This window comes from Maylandia zebra, linkage group LG7, assembly GCF_041146795.1.
Source record: "Maylandia zebra isolate NMK-2024a linkage group LG7, Mzebra_GT3a, whole genome shotgun sequence".
Taxonomy (NCBI): Eukaryota; Metazoa; Chordata; class Actinopteri; order Cichliformes; family Cichlidae; genus Maylandia; species Maylandia zebra.
Genome location: NC_135173.1, coordinates 3995606 through 4020257, shown reverse-complemented (window position 1 = coordinate 4020257; position 24652 = coordinate 3995606). Strand labels below are relative to the sequence as shown.

The window sequence follows — 24652 nt, the reverse complement described above, 5'->3', positions numbered from 1 at the left end:
GTTTAGATCTCTGTTCACAGTTTCTACTCAGTGATAATGTCAGTAACTGCACCTTACAGCTCACGAAAAGGATTTCTCTACTGAGTAATCAGAAAATAATGAGAAAAATCCAGGGATAGTGCTTGAAAGGAAAAGGAAATGTATGAAGTTTTGCTATTGAAATTGAATTTTTCAAATTCTTTTATTAGAAAAAGCAGAAAAACAGATAAAACACTTTTTTTAAAATGTCAAATGGTATGGTCATTTGACCTGATATAAAAAAAAAAAGGCATAAAAACCTTGAATTCAGTTCCATAAATGTAGTCGTCTTTTTCTGAATGACCCAGGATGATTAAATCTTTAACCCAATCAGGCTGGTTTGGTTTTTGTATAATGGCTCAGACTACAAATGACTTGTGAGGCATTACATCTTAGTGTTTTCTACCTTTAGAATTAGGGATCACTCCACACTTCTCTCCAGTGGTGTTGGCTTTAAATCACCTCATTAATCTGCTTCCTTTGCTGAAGATGTCCGACCAGGCTGCGCCCATTAGGTAAAATCCATTATACACGGCTGTGGTGAGATGGAACACACAGAGGAAACAATTTGTGTGCGACTGTCTTCATGCAAGTGTGTGTGTGTGCACTCCCAGTTGCCCTGTTGAGAACGTAAATTTAAATGAGGGCCACGCTGACAACCGTGATTTCTCAGAAAAGACCTTAGAGGGTCATTTGCCTGCATGTACAGCTTGTTTATGTGATGCCTGGTGTTGTCCCTCTGCCTTCTTAAGTGGATTTTCACTGATGAGCACCAATGAGAATGCATGTATCTGTGTTTGTGTGTGTGCGCGTGCATGCACGGGTCTGCGCTGTAGCCTCGGTATGACGTGAATCATCTTCCATTCATCCTCGAGTTATTTTCAGCCTTAATGAAACACCTGAGACCAGTCGACAACTTCATATCTTTACAAACATTCATAAAACCCATAACTAAGGGATAATAAGCTATGGTGGGCCTATCAGTTGCACTCCTATGCACACATACTATCATGTAATTGCTCGCATTGCTGATCATTTGTCCCATTTACCTATCGATACATTTTAGACATTTTATGCTTCCATGCCCAGTTTTAAGCCAAATTGTGCACCTTCATAACTGATATTTTTCACGTATTTTAACATTTAAGAGTGTGTAGTTTTCAAAATAAGAGCCAATTTAACCGGTAAATACATGCGATTACTGCAGAAATAACTGTTGCATGTAATCATTTAGCTAGTTTAGCTCTATTACAAGATCTCAGAAAGCTCACATATGTGTTTCTGTGGCTTCTTCTCATTCATTCAGTTTGTAGCTCCTAATATATTTATATTTATATATATATTTTTTTTTAAATTTGTGTCTTTTCAGAGATCAGGGCCCAGTTAGTGGAGCAGCAGAAATGTCTGGACCAGCAGACAGAAATGCGGGTCCAGCTGCTGCAGGACCTCCAGGATTTCTTCAGGAAGAAGGCGGAGATTGAGATGGAGTACTCCAGAAACCTCGAGAAGCTGGCCGAACGCTTCATGGCAAAGACTCGCAGCACTAAAGATCACCAGCAATACAAGTGAGAGGAAACTGTCTCGATGTTTGTCTGTCGTCAATGTGTTTCTTATGTAACACGGGTCCAATAATAACCTTTAACTGTTGCTCTGTAATTCTAAGCTTTTCTAGATTTTGCCTCACAAATATGGATGTAACAAATCTCTAAATTAATCAGATCAGGCATTGGCTAGTTCACCAACCAGGCAGTTTTTCTATTGGTGTTACCTGACCTCATTCTCTGTTTACGTCCTAGAAATGGTCATACAAAAAAGGTCCAAAATCATCAGGTTCCTACAATGTGTGTACGGCCAAATTTGTTCTTATCACTGTGCGTTATTGGTGAATCATAATTATACAGGCCCAGTTTAGCGGTGAGGTTGTTTTAACAGAGAAATCTGCCTTGTTAAAGCAAGATGAGGTCTAACTAAAGAAAAACAGGATAGTGTCAGAGGAGGAATTTGAAAAGGTACATTTTCCAGTGTGTTTCATGACAATTTGTACTGTTTGAATGTGTAGAACCATGTAGTGTTTTATATTAATATATTGAGAATATTACATCATTGTAGCAGAGGAGCTTCTTGAATAATCCATCTTGACTTTTCATTTTGCATTTCTGTGTGTGCCACAATAGACACAAGCCTAAGTAATGAGGACAAAGTGCTGTGAATGTCATCATAAGGACATATTAGACGTTATCTAGTGGATGGGGTATTATTTTGATACAGTTGCTAAATATATTCTAAAATTGGCAAAGCTGTTATAAAACGGATTAGAGTTAAGATCTTTGACAGTTTCTGTACTTTATATTTTGGATATTTGGATATATTTAGTTCTCAAGGAGTATTTTTGTTTGGTATCTACCCTTAAACAAAAATACCAAAGTGTAGTGAGAAGAAAAACTGTTTGCTTTCATTCTGTTTGTCTTCTTTCTCGCCCTGTCCTCCTCCCTCTTCTTCCGCTGTATTTATTGTGCATCGGTTTGTCTCGGAGGCTTTTTGATCGATTTTGACACAGTTAAGTATAGTGTGCTTTTTGGCCTTATTAGTAGGAGGTGGCTCATGGAAAAAGCAGACATTAGCATATCGTTTGAACTTGTGGTGGAGCAAAAATAAAATGTATGTTTGTCCTCGCTGTCTGCAAATAGCCCCTGCTCTCTGTCTGAAGTTCCAATGGCTCTAGCAGCTGTGCGTGCCCATGTGTGTAACCAGTGAGAAGACTCTGGTATGGCGCTCTGTGGTTTTCATTGTATGATGTACAGTCTGGTCACTTCATTCACAGGGTAAACATTTGGCATCTGCCTAGGAGCATATTTCTTAAGTAAATATAAGACGTTTGAATAACATTAAGAATTCTCCTGCGGGTGTTAAATCATGTGGCCCATATTTTTGTGTTCACATAAGCACGTACAATAAGGCTTCAGTATTCTCCAGGCTGTTTTCATTGGACAAATTTGTCTGTGGTGTGAAAAACTGTTTTTATTCTGTCTGTAGCATGATGTCCATTTTTATTAGCGATGCACTGGTTCTATTAGCAAAAGCTAAGGCGTCGAAATAATATTTGCAAATACTAGATAATAACGTAATATTTGTTTTAAGGGTCTAGGAGTTCACTGGTCCCATATCAGACAACACCAAGCTCGGCTTAAATACTATTTATTCAACTTTGTAGCAAATACATGCGTCAGAGAATATTAGTTTACTGAAATAAGTATTTACATCATTTACCTAAATTATTTAAGTTGAGTGTGAGAGTTAGTTGGTTCCTGCATGCTGGTTTTAAAGTTTTGCTACTTTTCTATTTCCTGCTCTTACTGTGAGTGTAGATTTGACCACAATGCAATTAGTTAAAAAATATTGAAGGCATAAAAAGAAAAGCTGTTGTGTTGAGTGCGAAATGCTTTCAAACTGTTGACCCTTTGCAGTTTGCTTCCTCTATGCTGTTAGCTCTCCTGTTAGCAATTGATACACTGCTGCTGCCAGCTAGCACAGTAAGCAGAGAACAACTGAAGTGACCTGATGGCCCCATAAATCTGACCTTTGTCACTGATACACGATCCAGCTCTTTGAGTCAGGAGTGGACAGAGATTGTTTCCAGATATTAGGTACGTCACTAGTTTTGAAATTAACTTGGGGGAAAAATTGGTAAAGCAGCGAGTTAAGGTCTTAGTTAAACAGTATTAGAAGCTGATCAGTGACCCTTCTGATAGTTGGTGAGTGTTTGCTAGCGTGAAATTAGTCGCAGAGAGGTATATGGTGCTGCACCAAAAACCTCCATGTGACTGTGAAGTGAAGACACTTGCAAACTACTTGCCAAGTCCTAGTGAAACTCTGAAAAATGCAGCACAAACCAGAAATAATGAAAGTTCACTTTCAAGGCACAACATTTACAACAGTATATGCTTTACTTTTCAGTTGCACGACAGCACACAACATAAATGTCAAATGCTGACGGACAAATCGACATATTTCATGCAAATTACAGGTGACTGTGGCAGCCTGCTAGTGACCAAAACAATCACAACACCTTCGTTATGACCATTGTCACCTTGCAACAGCCAGCAGCCACTCACCAACCAGTTGGGAAATGCAGATTTCCCTAGTAATTGGGAAAGCCAGATGATCTCTGACTGAGGCTTAAGGAAGGCTATGGAATCATCCACAATGGCAGATCAGTTCATCTACATACTTCAGATCCAGCTTTCTGTGTATGGACATGGTCGGGCAGGGAGCCATATTGCTAAATTTAAACTTCTGCTTATTTTGACTGTATTGCTCCTGGTTGAAGTATCGTCCTTTAATCAGCAGCTAAATCTAAGAACTGGTCAAGACCAGCTGTATTCACAAAGTGTTGGCAATGAAGCAGTGTTGTTGAGTCTGGTTTGCGTAGCAGATTTTGAGATGAGCGTTCAAGATGTCATTCTTTTTAGTTAAAAATGCATTAATATGCAGCATTTTTGACATATTCAGTTTCTTTAGAAAGTTCCCTTGTAGGCAGCTTCGAGCCTCATCCCATGGGTATTTGTTTTAGTTGCCTCTAGGAAATGGGGCAAAACACAGGTGGTGGTTGATGCTATGCTTCTGTGATCCCATACCCCCTTCGTATAAACCATGTTTCTGTGAAGCTATAAAGACACGATGCCACAATTTCCTTCCACCAGTCTGCAAACATTGCCATGTGTGATTTTGTTTGACAAGACTAAACCTAGTTTTCTGCTGTTGGAAGGCAGCTATGTTGTTCTTGAACCATTTACGTGTTACCATAAAGTTCTCGAGCTATTCCAAGCTACGAAAAAGTTTTGACACAGTAGGAGTTCAGTCTTTCTCGGGGGTGAAATGAAGTTTGTGCACATCTGAAAGTACAGACTTTGTGCGACCTGTGGGAGTATTGCGGTTGCTCGCTGCTGGAGAGGAATGCTTCTTGCTTCGGGGGTGCCCTGTACTGAGCTGAGCTATACCTGTGGAGTCTAGGGAGACTGCAGTAGAGGTCTGCTGAACTCTAAAGTAGAGTAAAGACTGTAGCCACATTTGAAAATGGCCTAACGCAACAAAAGTGTAAATTTTAAAGTAATGGTGCTCGTTTCTGCTTCTCAACATACTTCAGCATAACAAAAGAGATAACAATAATAACAAATATGTGAATATAGCGTCTTACAGGCATCATTACTTTTGATCATTATGTAGTTTAGTATTTTTCTAAGCCACTGCCTGTTCTGAGACTCTTGTTGTCCAAGAGAACTTTTGTTTTACGGTTAACTATGAAGAGATCATTGTGTAGTTCTGTTTTTAGGTTTTGTTCTTCAGCCTTCATTATAGAAGTAAACGCAGTGCGCAGCATTGGAAAAAATTGTCCCAATTAAACGTAACAATTAGCAGCTATAAAGTCAAATTAGGACACTTTGGAGAACACATGCTGTTAAACATGTTGGTCTAAGCAAAAGTGTAATAGATACGAAAACTTTCAGAGCTTTAAGTGTCCCGGATGTTTGGCAATGCTGCAGTAAAGCAGACAGCAGCAGCTTCTGAGTGCAGCACATCAGCTTTGAAAATGAACGGGCATTAGGACACTTCAGAGCCACCAGTTTAGTTTTGGGTTTTTTGTGGGGGGGATCTTCTTGAAAGAAAACAAAATTACAGTGCTGTCCACTGCAGCACTCTGTGGGAGAGCCATCTATTTGTGTTTCAGCGGCTGTTTGCAGAACACACACAAATGAACAAATATGGGCAAACACTCTCTTCTCTCTCTCCCCCAGTCTTTCTTAAACACACACATGCAAACAACCAGATACTGTATTATGCAAGGTTTGTTCAGGGAGGGGACGTGGAATCGGAGAGCAAAAGAATAACTGAAATATTTATGTAGCATCAGCCACAACTGGGATTATCTTAAATATGCTGCTTTTATCTGAAATTAAGCCGCTGGTTAGAGGACTTCCTCACTTTGTCTCAGAGGATTAGCGGGAGGTGTGGAAAACATCGTGGCTGCTTAGTCTGTGTAATGCCACACATGCTGTCTAGGGAAAACTGCTGACGCATTCTCATTTGATTAAGTTCAACTTTGTTGGGATTCTTTCACAGGACCAGTGATGAAGAAAATGGTGCATTTCCTGTGGTCATTATGAGCCTTTGGCATTCTGTTGCTTCCTTTTAAAATGTAAATGTGTACTCAAATAAGCAGAAAGACTGCACCGCGAGTCAGCTTCGTTGGTGCTGGAGATTTGTGCACTTTAAAGTGAAACGTTTTGGGGGTTTTGTTGTTGTTGTTTTTTTTTTTTTAAATCAGTGTGGCACTAGACAACTTTGCTATTTTGCCATTTCTATTGATAAGACCTTCTGTTTAAATACTGTACACACTGAATTGGTATCCTTCATTTTTAGTGTCATCCTGCTGTATGAGAGTGCAAGTATGGTGACATTGTTCCTCTGTCCCCCCCCACCCCTCTTCTACACACGAGTTCCTCTTTTCATACCTGTGTTTGGCTCTTGTGGGGAGTCTTGTCTATCTGTCACTGTTCTGTCTGACCCAGTTCCTGCCCTGGCTGAGGGGGAAATGATGACAGTGAGACTTTCCTGCCATTATATGTGGGGTTAGCAACTCCCAGGGGGTTATGTTGTCACAGCCTGTGTGGGTTTCCCACTTGTTTTTTGCCTGTCCTCTTTATACTTTGTGAAGGGGCTGACCCTACTAAATCAAACTTTCTTTCTTTTCTTTTTCTTTTTTTAAACAAATTGATTTAATTTGATAACATGTGCTACACTGTTACTTATGCTACATTATTCTTTAAATGTTTCAGATTTAATCAAATTTCATGTGAAAGGTGGATGCCGTTTTTGTTGGATGCCCTGGATGTTATTAGCCATGTGCACATAGGTTACAGGTTACTTCTGGTGTTAAATTAGGTTAAACTTAGTAATGCTGTCCTACTTCAGACAGTACAGTGGGTTTTTTTCCAGTCTGAGGAGTCAATTTACCAGTATTAAATTGTTTAGTGGCTTGTGGCGTTTTATGTCCAGCTTCTTGTCAGTGACCTACAGAACATGATTCATCTGGACCTGAGAACATGAGTGAATTAATAAACACAAACTAGTACTGTTCCCACAAGTCTAGATTGAGTGCTGTAGAATGGATCTGATACATAATGCAGAAAGGATTTCTATAGTAATTGCTCTTTGACAGATGGTGAGTGATGCCGTCAAGCACAGTTACTGCTTGAGTGAGTGTGAGAATCTATATTTTTCTCCGTGTGTAAAAGTTATTTATACACACAAATGTGGTTAAAACATGTATTTGTGCTAAATGGCTCATTTTACCATGACTTCACATGGTGCTGTGAGGGAAGGTACAGTGAACTAACTTGCAATGAAGGGCACATTCACAGGGCTGACGTCAGGGACAGCTGAGGAAAGCAAATCAGGGAACTAATGTATTAAAATGATATGCCGCTGCTTTGTGATGCCACCATTATCACAGGCAATGTATTGCAATACTATTGTCTTAAAATGTAGTTATTTTCTGATTCCCAACCATACTGGACATGTTATCATGTTCGTCTGGTTTCTTTGAAAAACGAATCCCCTTGGATGTTTTTCATGTCTGCGTAGTTGTCTTCCTGTTTTTGCTTAACCTCAGGAAACATTTCAGCTGTTTGGAATGTTTGCATCAGTTGTTCATTTTCTTCATTTTTGCTCACCAAGCAGATGTGGTGCCAATGTTGAAGGCTAGGTCAGGGCTGGGCAGCTTTGCCAAGTGTAAAGTTTCACCTGTTGCGTTGACAAATGTTGTCCGTCTTTGCAAACTTGGAGAGGTGCAGAGGCGAGTCTCCATATGGTTCCTGAAAGACTTGACCCAAGACCCAGCTTTCAGTTCTCTCCCAAGCACACACACACATGTGCACAAGCATGCACACTTATATTCTGTGTCACTTTTTTGCAGGCAGCAGGAATGTTATAGATTAACCCAGAGGAAGTCCGCTTGCGGGCCACTGCTTACACAGGGCCCCAGCTCACTCTGGTCTGGACAATGTCCTACAGTTAGCCTGGCTGCAGGCGGCACACAGCGCAGGAAACGCCTCTCTGACTTCTGTATTTTTATTTGAATTCTTTTCTATTATTATCCACTATTGTGCAGCTTCTCTTCTTTTCCTTGTCTTTCTTGTTCTTTTTGCAGTTTTACTCTACTCTTCAAGTTCACCTACAACATATACATGGCTTCTTTAACACCAGTCTACACAGTGTATTTATAGTCTTAGGGACACTCTTCCCTGGTTTTAGAAAATCATTTTTGCTCAGAGCATTGTAGCTCTGCCCTAGAAATGTCACTGATATTTCCAAGTTAGCTGTGTAGTCCTTGTAATATTTGGAGAATCTTTTTGGCCCAGAGCCTGTGGTGCATGGGACATTTAACACCCTGGGACGCCTATGATGAATCTGTCTTCTGCTTTAGTGACGAGCACTGGTGCTCTTGAGGTTTTTTATGGGTGCTCTTGAGGTTTTTGTAAACATCCTGCTTGTCACGATCTCCTGCATTTAGAAAAAAAGAGGAAATGCTGTCTAAACCAGCCAACAGTTGCCAATAGGAAAATGTTCAGATGAATGCATACAGATATTTTGTACAGGCCTGCAAGGTTATTTTGATAATAGTATTGAAGTATGAAATTGTTTTGGGGGCAAATCGATCTTTCTAAACAAAGAATGTCTCATTTAGCTCCTGAATTTTCACAGCAGCACAACAGCTTGGCTTGGAAGTAATGGGTGGTTAACAGTGTAGTGTGAATGAGCCACATTTCAGTCATTCTTTTGTCTGGCAAAAAAAGATAAGTGCTTTAATGGGAATTTGTTGCATTAAATACAACAAAAAAAACCAAAAGACCTTAGGTTGCACTAATTATTCTAAAACGATATAAATAGTAAATCCTCTTTAACTCTGTAAAATGAATAAAGTGAATTTTACTCCATGATATGTTCAGTCTGGCACAAAAGTTAACCAAGGAATACCTCCGTTATAACCATTACTTTATAATTTTTCAATTTCATTCCCTAATTTATCTGAACTCTTATTTCCATTGGTTTACTCAGGAAAGACCAGAATCTGCTGTCACCAGTCAACTGTTGGTACCTGCTGCTGAACCAGGTTAGGAGGGAGAGTAAGGACCACGCAACACTGAGTGACATCTACCTCAACAATGTCATCATGAGGTTCATGCAGATCAGCGAGGACTCTACACGGCTACTCAAGAAGGTGAGGGCAGAAAGGGCAAAGTAGTTTTTAGAGTTGAGGCGGTGCACACACACACACACACACACACACACACACACACACACACACACACACACACACACACTAGCGTTTTCAGTCGGTTTCACAAAGTTGTGCGTCCACATTGAAACGGCACAAAACGCTTCCAGTCCTGCGCATGCGTGAAAGCGAGTGAGAATTAAAGAATTTGAAGAAAAGCTACCTGGAGCATGTACAAACTGATATTAATCTTTTTTTTAGGGCTGTCAAAATTGAGAGCAAACAAAACAACTGCTGTATAACGCCCTCCGCTGTCTTTGTTTGATTGGTCACATGACTGCATCACATGACTAAAATGCGTCATCGTTTTAGAAAGTCTGCGTTTTCGAGTGTCCACACTGCGACGGGGCAGCTCCGTTTTGAAATGTATGCGTTTTCGAGAGCGTTTTCAAAACGCTGCGTTTTTCCTTGAGGAAAACGGCGTCTCCGTGTTTCAAACGGAAACGCATTAGTGTGGACGTAGCCTAAAAATGACTTTTGAGTCTTTTTATTTGTGCTATAAGAATTGCAGCAGGTATTTTTCATTTAGTTTTCATTCATTTCCTTTATGGTTTAAAGGGAAAAACTTGTTGTTTTTTTTAAAACAAAGAAAATCAGCACAATTTCTTTTTGCAAATTTGCAGGAATTCATGGCACTTTTCAGCTTTGTTTATCGTACAACTGTATAACAAAACACTCATGTACTTGATATATAACACAAATGACCTTTTATAAGTTAATAAATTAGTATTTTTCTCTGCATCACTGTTTCCTTGTCTATTTAAATTCTCATAGTCTCATTTTGACTGCTTTTGAAGGTTTTTTTTTTTGTTCATTATACTGATGTTTGACCTCTGCTAGAAATGGGTCACATGTGCCTTTTTCTTTGATCAGCAAAACACTCAAAGTCACCCCTAACATGATCCAGATTCTTCGTAGCGGTCACATTGGGCAGCAGTGTCTCCAGGCCCTCATGTTATATAAACAATCTTTCACTTTTAATGCATCCATTCATTCAAAAACAGTGTATATTTAGTCGCATGATATGCAGGATATATATTCAGCATTGCGTTTGATGGTATGATGGTCTGTGGCGCTCCCGTGGTTTCGTTTTGTGAATTAAGAGTAGTGCGCTGGGAGCTCGGTCACCAGTCTTTAAGATTCAGAACGTCTTCGGTCTCTCATGGTTTTATGACCAAAACCAATCTGCTGCATTTTCTACCACAAAGCTGACGACTCCCTAACAGATTATGAGCTCCTATGTTGCAGGAGTCACATGAACTCACCGCAAACCTAAATTACAAAGTGTCTTTTCTTCAGAGGAGCGCCTTTGTGTCATTTTAGCTTGCACAACCTTTTTATCCTTTCTCTTTTTATGCTCCACTTTCTTGCAAACCTCCAAGATCTTATCTGTTTAAAAAGAAGGAAACATTTTTGTTTTTTAAATTTGGTCTTCAAAGCAGTATAATTTCTTGGTTTGCCTTGAACCCCCAGCAGACTCACAGGAAGCTGCAACACTCATTTCCCTTTAAAGGGTTCTGGTTCTACTAACGAGGCCAGATGTGAAACAGACAGTATTTTCTCAAAGTTTCGTCTTGTTGCGAATACTGGGGGAAAAGAGCCGCTATAATTTAAAACAAGAATAATCATGAAAACTATAACATTTGTCTCAAAAGGGTTGCAAATGCACACAATATGATCCACAACTGTAAGCTAAGCTTTGCAAATGTGTACAATGAACTTTTGAGGACTCACACGCACGTGCTTCAATCCACACACAAAACAAAAAACCACCATGTGAAACTATTTTACAGATGCAAACATCCAAACCTGAATAAATACTAATCATTTACGCACAATTTATAAAGTTCAGCTTCACGAAGGCAATCATTTTCACTTTCAAAAAACCTTCTGTGTATACAGAGTCTAAACCTACTCGTAACATCTCTCAACCCTCTCTTAAACACATGTGGGCGAGCGCCTGATACGCACAGATCACGTCACACAGGGAAGGTTGTGCCTGTAGCATTTAACATTTTCTTATTTTAGCCACAGCCGAGGAGCAAAAGAGCCGCGAGTCACCGACCTCTGTCCGGGCTTAACTTACTTTCACAATCATAATGATAGACTACTTTCAATAATGATACATATTTTTAATGCAGCTCAGAAACTCCTCACAAACTGTGGAGTAGTGCAGTCCTGTCATTACTCCACCTGCATCCCCATTACTGCTGTGGAATCTGCTGTATCGAGCCACTTTATAGACTGTCCTTTTAAAGTTGGCATTTACTTTGTGTATCCAGGTGACATTGCGCAGACAAGAAGCAGTCTGATGGGAGGTCCCAGCTCATTGGAGACCCGAGACACAGCTCGCACTCTAATTAAAGCTTCCCCGAGCCTTTGATCTCAGCAGAGCTTCAATAACGAGGCACAAACAACAGAGAAGTCCCCCATGTTACGTGGACTCCCTCACAGCTTTGAGGAGACAGCTGTACTCTTGTCATCCTTCCACCACATCAAAGACCCGTGTTTATATTTCCTTGTATGTTCAGGTTTCATGCTGCGAGGTGCAGCAGCGGAGGAGGGACCCCATAGTGGCCATATTGTCTTCGTCAACATCCTCCGGTTGCTGTTCGGCGTGTGCATTTATTTCTTTAGTTCTGCACTGTGGTCACTTAAAAAGAAACCACGGCTTTCTTTAGAAGCACCACATTTTTTCCTCTTTTGTGTGTTTAAACGCAAGACTCGAGTAGCGAGCTTTTTCTGTCTTTATGCTTGGAAAGATCTTCTCACATGCATCAAGTTTTCATTATTCATACAACTGGCTCTTTGTCTTGCTCTGCCCTGTTTTATTCATGAAAGTGATATTCTGTGGCAGCAGCTACATGGTGGATTTCCTAGAGCTCGAGGCACTTTTGAACTTAAAGCAACACATAAGTTTACAAAAAGGTGTAAATATTGAAATAATTCAAGCTGAATCTATTTAACTGATTTGGTGTAATAACAAAAAGTGTAATATCCCAAAATCCACTACCAGCACCTCCAATATGGTGCTTTGCAAATGTATTAGTCCACCACTCAATGTTAATTCAGGGCAGCTGTGGAGTAAACCTAACAGTAGCGATAATTACCAAATTTTTATGTTTCTGTAATAGTTAATCTACCAGTGTGTGCAAATGCTCTAATCAAAATAATATTTTTAATGCTAAAATTATTGATGTTGTCATTGAATTTTCAAAGTTACACTTTTACAAAAAGCAGAAAAAAATAGTAAAAGATGCCAAATTAAAGCTATTTATGTTCAATAATTTCATTCCTGAGCAGAAAAATTAGTGTTGGTGGTTGAATGTTTTGCATCATTGAATTTGCAACTTCTCAGAGACGTCCGCTGTGCCGGTGTTCTGACAAATCATCCTACTTTGGCAAATCGTCCACCGTACGTAGTTTATGCACATTCCTGCCGTCACACAAGAATTCCAGCAGAAATGTAAGTATGTAGGACGGTTTGCCACTTAACTTTACCCATCAGAGTATGCTTCTAGCTTATATTCACAAAGATATGATGGTTTGACACTTAATTTTGTGTTGTGCGCATGCAAAGCACATGCGCAGAAACAACCGCTAGGATGGTTTGTGAGGTAAGATGGATTCCCAGAACACCGGCTCAAAAAACATGAATTTAGTTTCTTATTTGCATAATAAATAACAATGCAACTTTTAGTTTTAAACCATTTTTAACAGATTATTATATACAGAGTATTTGTTTTTTGTTTTTTTTAAATCACAAGTGAAACAGCTGGACTAACCAATAATTAGGCTGACATTTTATGAAGGGTTCAATATTTGTGTCATTTGGTCAAATTCCAAGTTACAGTCGGAAGACACTAATGTACACACGGGCCCTGCAGCGCATACAGCTGCCATCTCTATACTGTGATTAATGGCAGTGGCAATATGAAACCCACCACTCCCTAAGTGCTGCCATGGTTTCTTCTCACTGGGTTTGTTTCATCTTTCTAATGTGGTTGGAATACAGATGGTATGAAGTTGAAAGGGAAAACCCATTTGTAGGATCCTTTTAATGAATTGGACTGAATTGGAAACCCCCCAGCTGAGATTCCTTTAAGCAGGAAGGAAAAAACGTTGTGCAAATTAAATCAGCGACATGTGTTACACAACACAGCTTCGCTAAACAACGGTTTCCAAAATTCGAAACCTCATGCTACGTGTAGCTTTTTCTGGTAAAAGGCAGTCGTGATTGTAAATGTAATTTACGATCATTTCCCTCTTTATTCCTCTCACATCCAACACACACACACGTGTACACACATTCTTTCTCGCACATCTTGTGATCTCTGAGAAGGCTTTTCATTGAGCTCTGGATCACTTCCCAGCCTCCTCAATGGGAAAGAACTGATGTGTGTTAGATCTGACAGATAGTCAAAGGTCCTGTCCATGGAACTGATGCTTGCTAATGGATTTTCCCACAGGGGAAGGTCTGTGTCTTTACAATCGTGTGAATTTACATTTAAGAGGCAGTTTACTGAGTATTGATAAACCCAAGGACCAGGTGATCGTATAGTTCACCAAAAAACGTAAGACTGCTTAGTAACTTCCTTATCTACACTCACCTGTCAAACATGCCTGAGGTTTCCTCTTGCTGAGTTTGTTTCTCCTGGAATCTAATTATCTGATTATGTCCCGATTAGCTAAAAAGCTCCAAGTTGGGGAAATGACAGACCAGGTGGTGGTTAGGTAGGTGTTGCAGATCAGTCAGGTCACCTAGCGTGACTCTATAATTTCAGACACCAGCCTAGCAGCCAGTGACTGAGAGCGTAATCCTCTTTGCTGTCTGTTAAAATACTTGGACACTGTACAGCTCTACCTGTAAGCAACATGAAGAACATGAGTGACAGACTGTGAAAATCTGCGTAGAAGTACTCGCAGTCTTGCTGCGGTTCAGGTCTGTTGCATATGCACGGTTCAGTTATAGCCAAAAACTTGTGGTGTTTCGTGCAAGCGTGATCATGTCTGAGAACTCACTTGGGTCAGTGATGCATTTAACAGCATCTTGTGTCACAAGTAATAAACAACTACGGCACAATATATTGCACTGTGAAAATAAATGCATCCAGTTAACTTTGCTTCAGTGCTTGCTTCAGCTTATCTCTTTATGAACTGTATCGTGCGGCTAAAACTGGCAGACTGACTATTTGCAATTTCTTATTCAGTAAAATATAAAAACGGCTTTAAGACGACTCACAATCTGCAATGCTTTTGGTGTTTTGTTTTTTTTTTGGATATAAATTCATGTTTTCTTCCCAAAAACATTGTGCACATTCAAACAGGTTTAGCTACATAACTAATTTCCTTGGCAACAACTGTTGCCATTGCAACAGTCTGAAGCCAGCATCAGGAATGTGCATCTTGTTGCTCGTGAACTCGCCCCAAATTTACCCTCACTCCTAAAATCATTGTGCTGCCTTTTTCAAAAACTCCCAATAGCCCCCTTTAATATTAAATGTAGTGTTTATTTCAGCATTATGGCTCTTAAAAAGACTACAATGCCCTCTATATCTTTAGAAAATAAATCCCCACTCTCTTACTACAGGAGCTGGCTTGATACCCACTCAGAAAGCTTGTCCATCATATCGCTGTGAGTGGCTCCCACAATGAGTTTTGTCTGAGGATAATTGGGTTTGATATAGGCCTGGTCCACAGGCCAAGGTTGTAATATCATCCAGGTGGCAACACTATAGTGGAGAGATCAAAAATTCATTGTCATGACTCATAATCTCATAAACATCTGATACGCTATATGAGTCAGTGTGAAAGAAATATGGAAGCTTCACTGTTAAATTAATAGTAAAGGCCTCTCTAAATCCATCACACCATCACTGTTAAACTGTATCCCACAACCATGAGATGCATTTCTGTGGGCGTGTGTGTGATAGCATTACTGAGTCAGCCTTGTGGCGCGGCTGATTGAGTTAACATATTTGGAAGAAATCTTTTACATTCAGGCGTAGAGGCCAGATAATGTGTTGAGCATGTGGACGCTGAAACTCTAGCGGTGTTCGATGATTTAAGTGGAAAAGCTAGCATGACACCGGCACCACTTTCACACACAAAAGCCTGTATTTGACACAGTATTATAAATGCACTCATCTGTTTTGTATGTGCACCATTAAGAGTAGAGAATGGTTTCACCTCAGTGGCACTTATATTAAACCTGATATAGAACGAACAGTGTGCATTTGCTGAAAAGATTTGTGAAGCTGCAGTTTAGTAATGGTTGTTCCCACAGTGCTTATACTGTGTTGTCTTTAAAGGGGAACTACCTGGATAGAACATGAATTTCTTGTGTGATAATGGTGATTTCTTTGTATTGCTCTTATTGTTTTTCCTTTTTGTATTTCTTTTACAGAGCAAAGAAATAGCCTTTCAGCTCCAGGAAGACTTAATGAAAGTCCTCAATGAGCTATACACAGTAAGTAGTAACGACTGCTATTTTTCACTAATGCACTTGAATACATTCATCTTGGCTGTGGTTGAGACTAGTTTATAGCATTGAGCTCAATAATTTCTTACTGTCTGTAACAACTTGATGTTTTTAACCCTGAAACTGGAAGATATCTGATGGATTCTAAATTAAACATTCAAGCAAATGTATTGCAAACAAAGTACAGGAAAAGTCACATTTCTTTGCACCACAAAAGCATAAAACTGTCCCCTTTACTCTCATAAATCAGCCATTCAAAGCTACAAACTTTCATCTCTGTGTTTGCTTGACTCATTACAGTTCATATTCTGTTTCTAATAGCTTTCATCACCAGTTTTTTTTTTTTTTTTTTTTTGCTCTTGAAAACGACTCATGCAAAGTCACACTGGGAGGTCTGAGCCAAATAGCAACTTGCTCCCTATCATTCTTTATTTCTTTCAGTAGCTGACATCAGAGACAGACAGAAAACCTGGGAAAAGTCCAAGTTGCATTACACGCAACAAAGTTCTACATTCAAAATGAGAACCATTGTAATTATGCTATATGTGCCCAAGACTACTAGCTTGCAGGTTGCAAGAAACCAAACCATGGCTCTGAACCTGTCAACTCACAGGTTAAAATTTCACCCCAGTAGGTCAGTGAAATTTTACCAAGCTGTCAAACTGGTGCATCACACAGGCTGCACATGTGCAGTGTAGTTCCTAACGCTTTTCATTTGTATTGTTAGCAGCCTCTGTGTACCTTTGACCCTGCTAGTTACTGCCTTAACTTGACTATCAGCTCTGCTAGTCCTTGTATTCAATGCCTCACAGAAGCCATGGATATGCAAACTCCAGCAAACCCTTTAAAAAGTAAAATGAATGAAAAGTTAATGTTTGATATTTATTAAATATTGTGTATTACTGTAGCCTATGTATAGCGTGAGTAGCGTTTCATAAATAACAACAAACCTAAGGTTTAAAGCTTATGAAATATAATTCAGTAATACTGTTCATGTGTGTGATTTTGTGTTTTTAGTTGCTTTCCTGACGCATCGTCACCTTGCATGTACGGTGATGTAGCAACAAGTAAAATCAGTTGTTCTGCCTTCCCAGAACATTCACTGAAGATCAGTTCAGTTTGCTTACAGAGTCTCCAGTTACTCACCATGAAGGACTGAAGTTGGTTACACTTCCCCTGTATGTAAAGGGGGCAGACCAGCCCTCGCTCCTCCAAACACAACAACGTGTTACTCTCGAGCTTAATGTGTGTCACTCTCACCACAGTCCACGCTGTAGATTTGGCCTGCTTTAACCCCAGTGGGAGGACACACGTGAGCACACACGCACACGCGCGCGCACACAGGGTAGCTGTTGCATCAGACAGCCGCAGTCCCAGTGTCGGCCACCGCCACTGAAATAACAGGTCTCGTCCGTGTCTAAATGTGTCCCTCTAAAAAAAGCGGTAAAGTAAACACAGCAGTGGCAGACTCCAGACCATTAAGTGAGGAGTACGCGGACCAAGGTCAGTCACCCATCTCTAAACTGGTTCCAGTTAAGCCAACCCCACCAAAGACGAAGGGCTCCAGACAAACCAGGCTTTGCTCTGTTGTTCCACTCGTACAGAAATAACTCACATTGGGGGAAAGATGTTTAGATTTTGAATGGGTGAGTCTCTATTTGTACTGAAACTGAGGTTTTGTGCAGACAAATGTATTTCATACACAGGTTGTGGAGCTGTAATTTGCCGGAGTCAGTTCATTCCAGGTTAAACCGCTCTGTGCTCTATATTGCTGCCTTGGACGTTTGAATATAATTTTGGTCCTTCTACTTAGTTCAGTAGTTTTGGCCGACCGCCACGAACCATCAGCTCAGATCTCATTTCCTCTCCTCGTCATTTTCACCTGTTTTGTTTCTCTTCCTCCAAATGCTTCCCTAATGTCTTCATTTTCATGGATGTGTGGGGTTGAGTGGCCTATTCTGCTTTCAGACTTCACAATGACATCATGAATTTGTTTCAGTTTTCCTCTTACCATGCCACTGAGTCATCATTATTTTCCTATGAGTCCACTGTCTGTTTATCATCTATGTTAATAAGACTATCAGCTCTCAGCTCTCTTGTAAAGTTTGGAAAGTTCATTATTTGTATTTTGTAGTTAACCTGCTACTTGCAGCTGAGTCACTGCCTAATGGATCCATGGAGTACTGTGAGGAACGCAGGAGGAGGATGATTCAAGCTTTAGGAAGTAGCTCTAATCAGCAGGCCACTATCAGCGTAATAAACTTCTGCTGTGTTACATTGTTACAGTGTGAAGGCAAAACGGTGAATGACTTCAGCTTAAATGCGATTATAGCTTTAAGAAAAAGACACATTTTTGAAGTTTATGCTACATGAAGACATGAAGCCAGAGCCAAATACCATCTCATTAAAAAGCTGAATTGAAAGTCTAAAAATAGTCCTCTTGATAACTTCCTGAGTGCATCTTTTTAGTTTTTTGGCCTGTGTGGTTTGTGTACTTAACTAAACAAAAAAGACTCTTTGATTTGTGGTTCAGCACAAGAAGAACTGTGAGCGATGAGTGCTTTGACAGGAGTTGAATCGATAGGTGATAAATGAGTGAGTCAGAAGATGGAAGCCTTATTTGCGGGTTAGGTCACGATTAAGACGATGGATTATTCTGATCTTTGACCCCACAGGAACTAACCCAACACCCAGAGGCTGCTGCCTTTTTTGTTTTTTCTGGTCTTGAAATAAAACAATGCCTTTTCCTTCCTGTCCAGGTGATGAAGACGTATCACATGTACCACTCGGAGAGCATCAGCGCTGAGAGCAAGCTGAAGGAGGCTGAGAAGCAAGAAGAAAAGCAGATTGGCAGGGCTGATCCTGTCTTCAGCATTCGAATGGAGGAAAAATACCAGAGGCGCAGCTCTGTGAAGAAAATTGAGAAGATGAAAGAGAAGGTAAGATGCCAGGTGTTAAAGGCAGCAAAAGCCAGTAGTTGCACCATAAAAGAGAAAAAAATAACTTCAGTATTGAAAAAGAAAAAGACTCACCCAGGCTTTGTTTTCTTAGAACAGGCCTGTTGTCTGTTAAATCTCTGTGGCAAATGATTAAAGTCCAGGCAACTGATTTTTTTTATAACACAAGTTTTCCAGGAATGCTTTTGGGAAGTCTTAAAATATGGGTGATCTGGAGTGTGTGAATCAGAGCCTAGTGCAGTGGTCAGCGCGTGTTGACTAACAGCCTCATGCTTGTCTGCTGAAGAGGAAGTGTAAGTTAAAAACTTCTGTCCCACACTGAGGTGTCCAAGTTGAAACCAAGGCCACAGCCTGGTTTTAGTTCATTTTTTTGTTTTTTTTCTGTACTTGGTCCTTTTCATGCCAGACTGTAACTTATCTCTAACGTTGCCTAAAATGTTTTGTTTTGACAGTAATCTAGTCCCAGCACTGTGACTCGCTGTGCGTGCAGAGACATGAAAGCATAATCACTTGTCAAAAGGCAAATCTTCACTCATTAAATTCACCCCGTCACGCTCGCTCTGTTGTTGTCTGTTTCTCATTTTTGCTTCTAATTCTCTCATCAGCGTCAAGCCAAGTACTCCGAGAACAAGCTGAAGTCGATCAAAGCGCGGAACGAGTACCTGCTGACGCTGGAAGCGACAAACTCATCCGTTTACAAATACTACATCCACGACTTGTCGGACTTAATTGATGTAAGTATGAAACCACGGGATTTTGGCAGTCGTGTTGTGAGCCAGCTTCTTCTTCTTCTTCTGCACACACTTTTTTTGCCTCAAGTGAGACTGAGGAGAATATTAATAATCAGAACACACACGTTTTAAGTGGTGGTCTTTTGTTTTTTTACTTTCCAATGCAGATTTTGGGAGATGGATACTGGTTGGTACATGTAGTAGTAATAATAATAATAATAATGTATTTTCCCGGAATAATTTTATATGGAAAATTTGGCAATTAAATGCCTATACACAATTAATCAAAAGCATTGTTGCACAACAATGGAAGAGTGCCTGCACTGCAGATGTCTCTGCATTCGTTTTTGGCCTCTTGAAATTTTCTTTGACTGATACAGATTAAACTGTGGTATTTAACATATTGATTTATTGTCCAAACAATCAATGTATGCATCAGTACTTTTATTCGTCCTGATAAACAATGTCAAAAATACCCAGCAAATCAGTAGTGTTGTTGTTAAGTTGATAATAATTGTGCGCCACCACAGTAACGGTGCGGATAGGTTATTTGATGATACCAGGCTGCTATAGGACAGTTAGATTATGGAGAAGATTACCCAACCTTAATCACTACTTCACCCCTTTTTATAGACATTGACCCCCCACCCCCACCCCCGGTTAAGATTTTCTCATATTTGTTTGAGCTTCTTATGCAAAAGACCAATTACTGCTCAGGGCTTTTTCTCTGACCTTCAGAAGAAAGACGGATGACTTTAGCAGCTGTGCTTAATATAAGAGTTCTGGACACTAGACTGTGGGATGGAAATTATAGTGCAGGACCAAATTAAAGCAGCTTTATTAACTTTGGTGATGAAAGCTATTCTTTCCTCCTACCATACTCTGTCATTATTGAAATCCTATGTTTAATATTTAGTTATACATTATGTAACAGCTATTTTTCACATGTTTCAGATTGGTTGAATAAAAAGGGGGCGTGGCCCTGAACTGGCTTCTTTTTTATATTAAAGACAATTGTTACCTAATCTGATCATGTTGTTTTTCTTTGTTTTGCTTTATGCAATACAGATATATATATATATATATATATATATATATATATATATATATATATATATATATATATATATATATATATATATATATATATATATATATATATATATATAGAGATATATATATATATATATATATATAGATATAGAGATATATAGATATAGAGATATATATATATATATAGATAGATATGACTTATTCACAGTTTCATTACCTGAGTCATTTCTTTTTTTTTTTTTTTTTTTTTTGAAAGAGAGAGATAAACTTACTGCACCACTTTCTGTCGCGTTTCTAAGGAAACCGGAGACGGCTGGGATTTTGGCAAGTGTTTGGGTTTTTATATTCCAGACAGGACTGAAGGAGAGAAGAGAGGGAGAGAGAAATGCAACCTCTATTCAGCGGCATGCTGTGCGCTGAAATTACCCCTCTCCCTGCTTTGCTCAGAAGCCTTCACATCTCACCAGGGCGTGTGTGTGATTGTGTGAGAGATGCTCTCTGCGTGAGCTTTGTGTGCAGGCTCACAAGCATTTGTTTATTGATGAAGAGACTTTTTATAGTGAAAAACAAAGTGTACAAGCAGGCTGGTTGTAGCATCGTGTTTGACAGTTGTTCAGGCCATTTTGTGTTTCTCTGTGTGGAGCTCTAGGTGGGTGCTGTTGTTAGCAGTGACCTTGGCAAATCAGATCCCGGAGGTACGGCTCGAGTCGTGCAACACAGAGGCAATACTTTTGGCTCAGAAAGTGATGTCATTTAGTCTCTTTTTTTTTTTAACCATAAAATGTAGCCAGCTTTGCTCATTTATATTTCTGTGTAAATTTGAGAGTTGCTCTTCACTTTTAACAAGAAGAATTTAAAACATTTTTATTGCATCCACGGTTTATAATTTACATAATCTAAATAAAAATAAGCACAGCAAAATAATTAGTAACACAAAGTCACTCTTTGTCTGGTATTACACACCAGGTCTGTGCAAATGAACTCCTTTCTCTTCTTGTCATTGGTTTGCTATTGCTACTATCGCTGAGGGTGGCTTTTTCACTGTCACCGAGTGCTCCTTTGCATCACGGTCTGGATTTACAGAAACCACTTTGAAATGCATTTGTCACACTTGGAATAAACTGCAGGTTTCTTTATCTGCTTAACATGTGAAGAAATAACCAACGCGGCTAAGTAACAATAGTCTGTGGGTGAATTATTCAGTTACTTTTTTGCCAAAGGTTGAGTGTAAAGTTGATGAATAATAATAACTGAATGATTTTGTTTAACCCTCTTAAATTAAAGCTGAAAGTCTAAGCTCCATAATAATCAACCATAATTGATAAAATCAATTTACTAATCTGCCTTTTTTCTTTTTTTTCCATCCAGTGCTGTGATTTGGGTTATCATGCCAGTCTAAATCGTGCCCTGCGGACTTACCTGTCTGCCGAATATAACTTGGAGACGTCACGCCACGAGGGTCTTGACATCATCGAAAATGCAGTGGACAGTTTAGATCCACGAAGTGACCGACAGAGGTTCATGGAGATGTACCCTACGGCCTTCTGTCCTCCAGCAAAATTTGAGTTCCAGCCTCACATGGGAGACGAAGTATGTGGTGCAGCTGGATTTTATCTAATAAGTGGTGCAAATATACTGAATACCTTTGAGCTTAATTTTGAAAAATAAAAATATCTCAGCATTAGTCAGATATTCAGTGGCTTGAGTGCAGCTTTTTATTGCGTATGGGCTGCTGGATCAGGTTTTATGGGGTACTGAAATTAACAAATCATGTGTTATTACGTCCCCTGAAGTCATGAAGCTCAACATGTGTTAGGGATTTTACTGTTTGGCTGGCACTCTGCTGATAGCGTGTCTGTTTACTAGCTGTTTTTGCATCGGTGTCTGCATTCATTTGGGAGACGTCACTGTGGTTTGCCTTGCAATTGGAAAAAGAATTTGGATGCCTACATCCTGTTTAAATTTAGAGCTTACGTGACCTTGTTCCTCTGATAGCTTGAAATTTCAGGTACATGCTCAGTGATGCTGTGATTTGTCTATATTTCCAGGTATGTCAGATCTCAGTGCAGCCACCAGTGAATGGGGAGCTTATACTGAGGTTCCAGCAGCTGCAGTCTCGTATCGCTACTCTGAAGATTGAAAATGAAGAGGTAAAATGGGGGCAAGAAAAATGGAAATCGCAATCCAGGTGTTTGTGTTGCAGGGGGTTTAGTTGCGTCAAACATGTCTCAGTTTTATTGTCTGCCTGAGATTTGGCAGCTTTGTTATGTGTTTATTTGTTGGATGCACGGTGCTGACAGTGAATTAAAGATGCTCAACAAAGTTAACTTCAGCCAGAAGTCATCCAAGGTGAGATGGAAAATAGTTATAGATGAGACACAAGCTTACAAACTGTGTTTTTTCTTCTTGCTCATGCCCCGAAGGTAGCCTCTGAAAGCCTCTCTGTGAAGCCTGTCGTTTTGCTCCCACCTGTGCTGCATTGACATTGTGGGTGCTTCTTTGCTTCTCAGGCTCTTTTGTTTTAATGCATCTGCAGCATGCCTGAGTAAATTTACATTTTGTTTTCTTGAAAATGGAGAAGAAAGGCTTTTTGTTGGTTCAGAGTGCAGTCACCTCCATCGGGCTGTTACTTTGTATCACGTCTGACCTGCTTCTCCTTTCTGCTTCTCTCCCTCCACATCGCTGCACTTTCTTCTTTTATCCTCTTACAAAGACACAGGAGCAGGCCTCACAACTTCATCTGCACTCATCATCATTTTAGATTCCCTTTGATCAGATGGTCAAATCTTTAGTTAAACAGACGTCTAAACTATACGTCTACAGGAATGAACTATGAGTGCAGAATAACAGTATGTGCGGCTTTTTTGAATATGCAAAATACATTCATTAACTTTATTCATTGAATTTATCAAGCTTTATGACAGAATGTGTGTATGTGTATATACACATACACCCCACGTCATTAGAAGAAAATATCAGTCAGTCAGTGGTGAAAATGATCCTCAGTCACAGCCTATTTACTGAGACTCAGGTTGTGGTGTTTCATGGACTATAACCAGACGAGTCAGAGTCCTGTTGGCGTCACCACAGTTTGTCTGCAGTACGTATAGTGTTTAATCAACTGTGCATATACTTGTGACTGTGTGTGTGGTTGAAAAGCCCCGGTTGCTTCATGCCCTTGTCCTCCTGCCTCGCTGAAGCGGATGTCCTGGTGGGTCAAAATTGGAGGGCGCCGCTGCCTCATGTTAGGATCACCAGATGGCCCCTCTTCCTGGGCATGATGTGCCAGATACATCCTTGGAAAATGAACTTTCTAAGCACTGTGGCGACCTAAAAGCTGGACTGTCAAACGTACGAGGGAGAAGGAGCGTCTGTCTTTATCTGGACAGGAAAAACTACAGGGCAGTGCTTCATAGAGAAGTGCAGCTGCTTCCTCAAACCTCTTTGGCTCCCGTGAAGTTGGTGAAAGAAAACATTGCTGAATAATTTACTCTGCATTGGCGCTGGATAGAGTGCAACACAGGGAGAAGGACGCTGGATTTCACTTTTATTTAGGCGTAGGGCTTAGCATAATCCTGCTGGATTTCTTTCATCAAAAAACTCATTTCTCTAAGGACATAATTTCATTTCTCCTCATCAGTCAGTCAGTGTGATTTGTCTTTTTGCAGACTTAATAATCTGCCCATTTAGATCTCATTTGCCTCTGCATGACCCAGTGCTCACACAGACTAATTTTCCTCCTCTGATTTCTGCCGTCTTCTCCTGCAAATACACAAGCACACTTAATGGTTATTCTCAAGATGTTTCACACTAAACCCTGGCAATCTAATAGCATCATCTTTGCAGGGAGTGTTTGTTTTTCCTCCAGATAAATATCAAGGAAGCACATCAAAGCCTGTGTGTGTGCTCATAGCGGAAGATCAGCGAATTACCCACTTACTGTACTGCCGGGTCTGTTGAAAGCTGTGGACTGCAGTCTGACTTCTGATGACGGATGTAGGATTAACTAGGAGTGGTGTGCTTCCCTGCAGAATAAACCTTTATTCCACTTTTTTGCGACTGGAATTATTTTTTGCTT

At 39.9% G+C, this 24652-nt stretch overlaps 1 protein-coding gene across 5 annotated transcripts in view; it reads left to right on the top strand.

Annotated features, from left to right (window-relative positions):
- srgap1a (SLIT-ROBO Rho GTPase activating protein 1a) overlaps positions 1-24652 on the top strand; it is a 76952-nt gene that overhangs the window by 24483 nt on the left and 27817 nt on the right. For all 5 annotated transcript variants that reach the window (XM_004570766.4, XM_004570768.5, XM_004570765.5 and 2 more), the window contains exons 2-8: positions 1388-1583; positions 9133-9295; positions 15759-15821; positions 18593-18772; positions 19396-19524; positions 21943-22164; positions 22623-22724. In XM_004570766.4, coding sequence (XP_004570823.1) covers positions 1388-1583; positions 9133-9295; positions 15759-15821; positions 18593-18772; positions 19396-19524; positions 21943-22164; positions 22623-22724 — 1055 coding nt within the window. The remainder of the gene's footprint in view (positions 1-1387; positions 1584-9132; positions 9296-15758; positions 15822-18592; positions 18773-19395; positions 19525-21942; positions 22165-22622; positions 22725-24652) is intronic.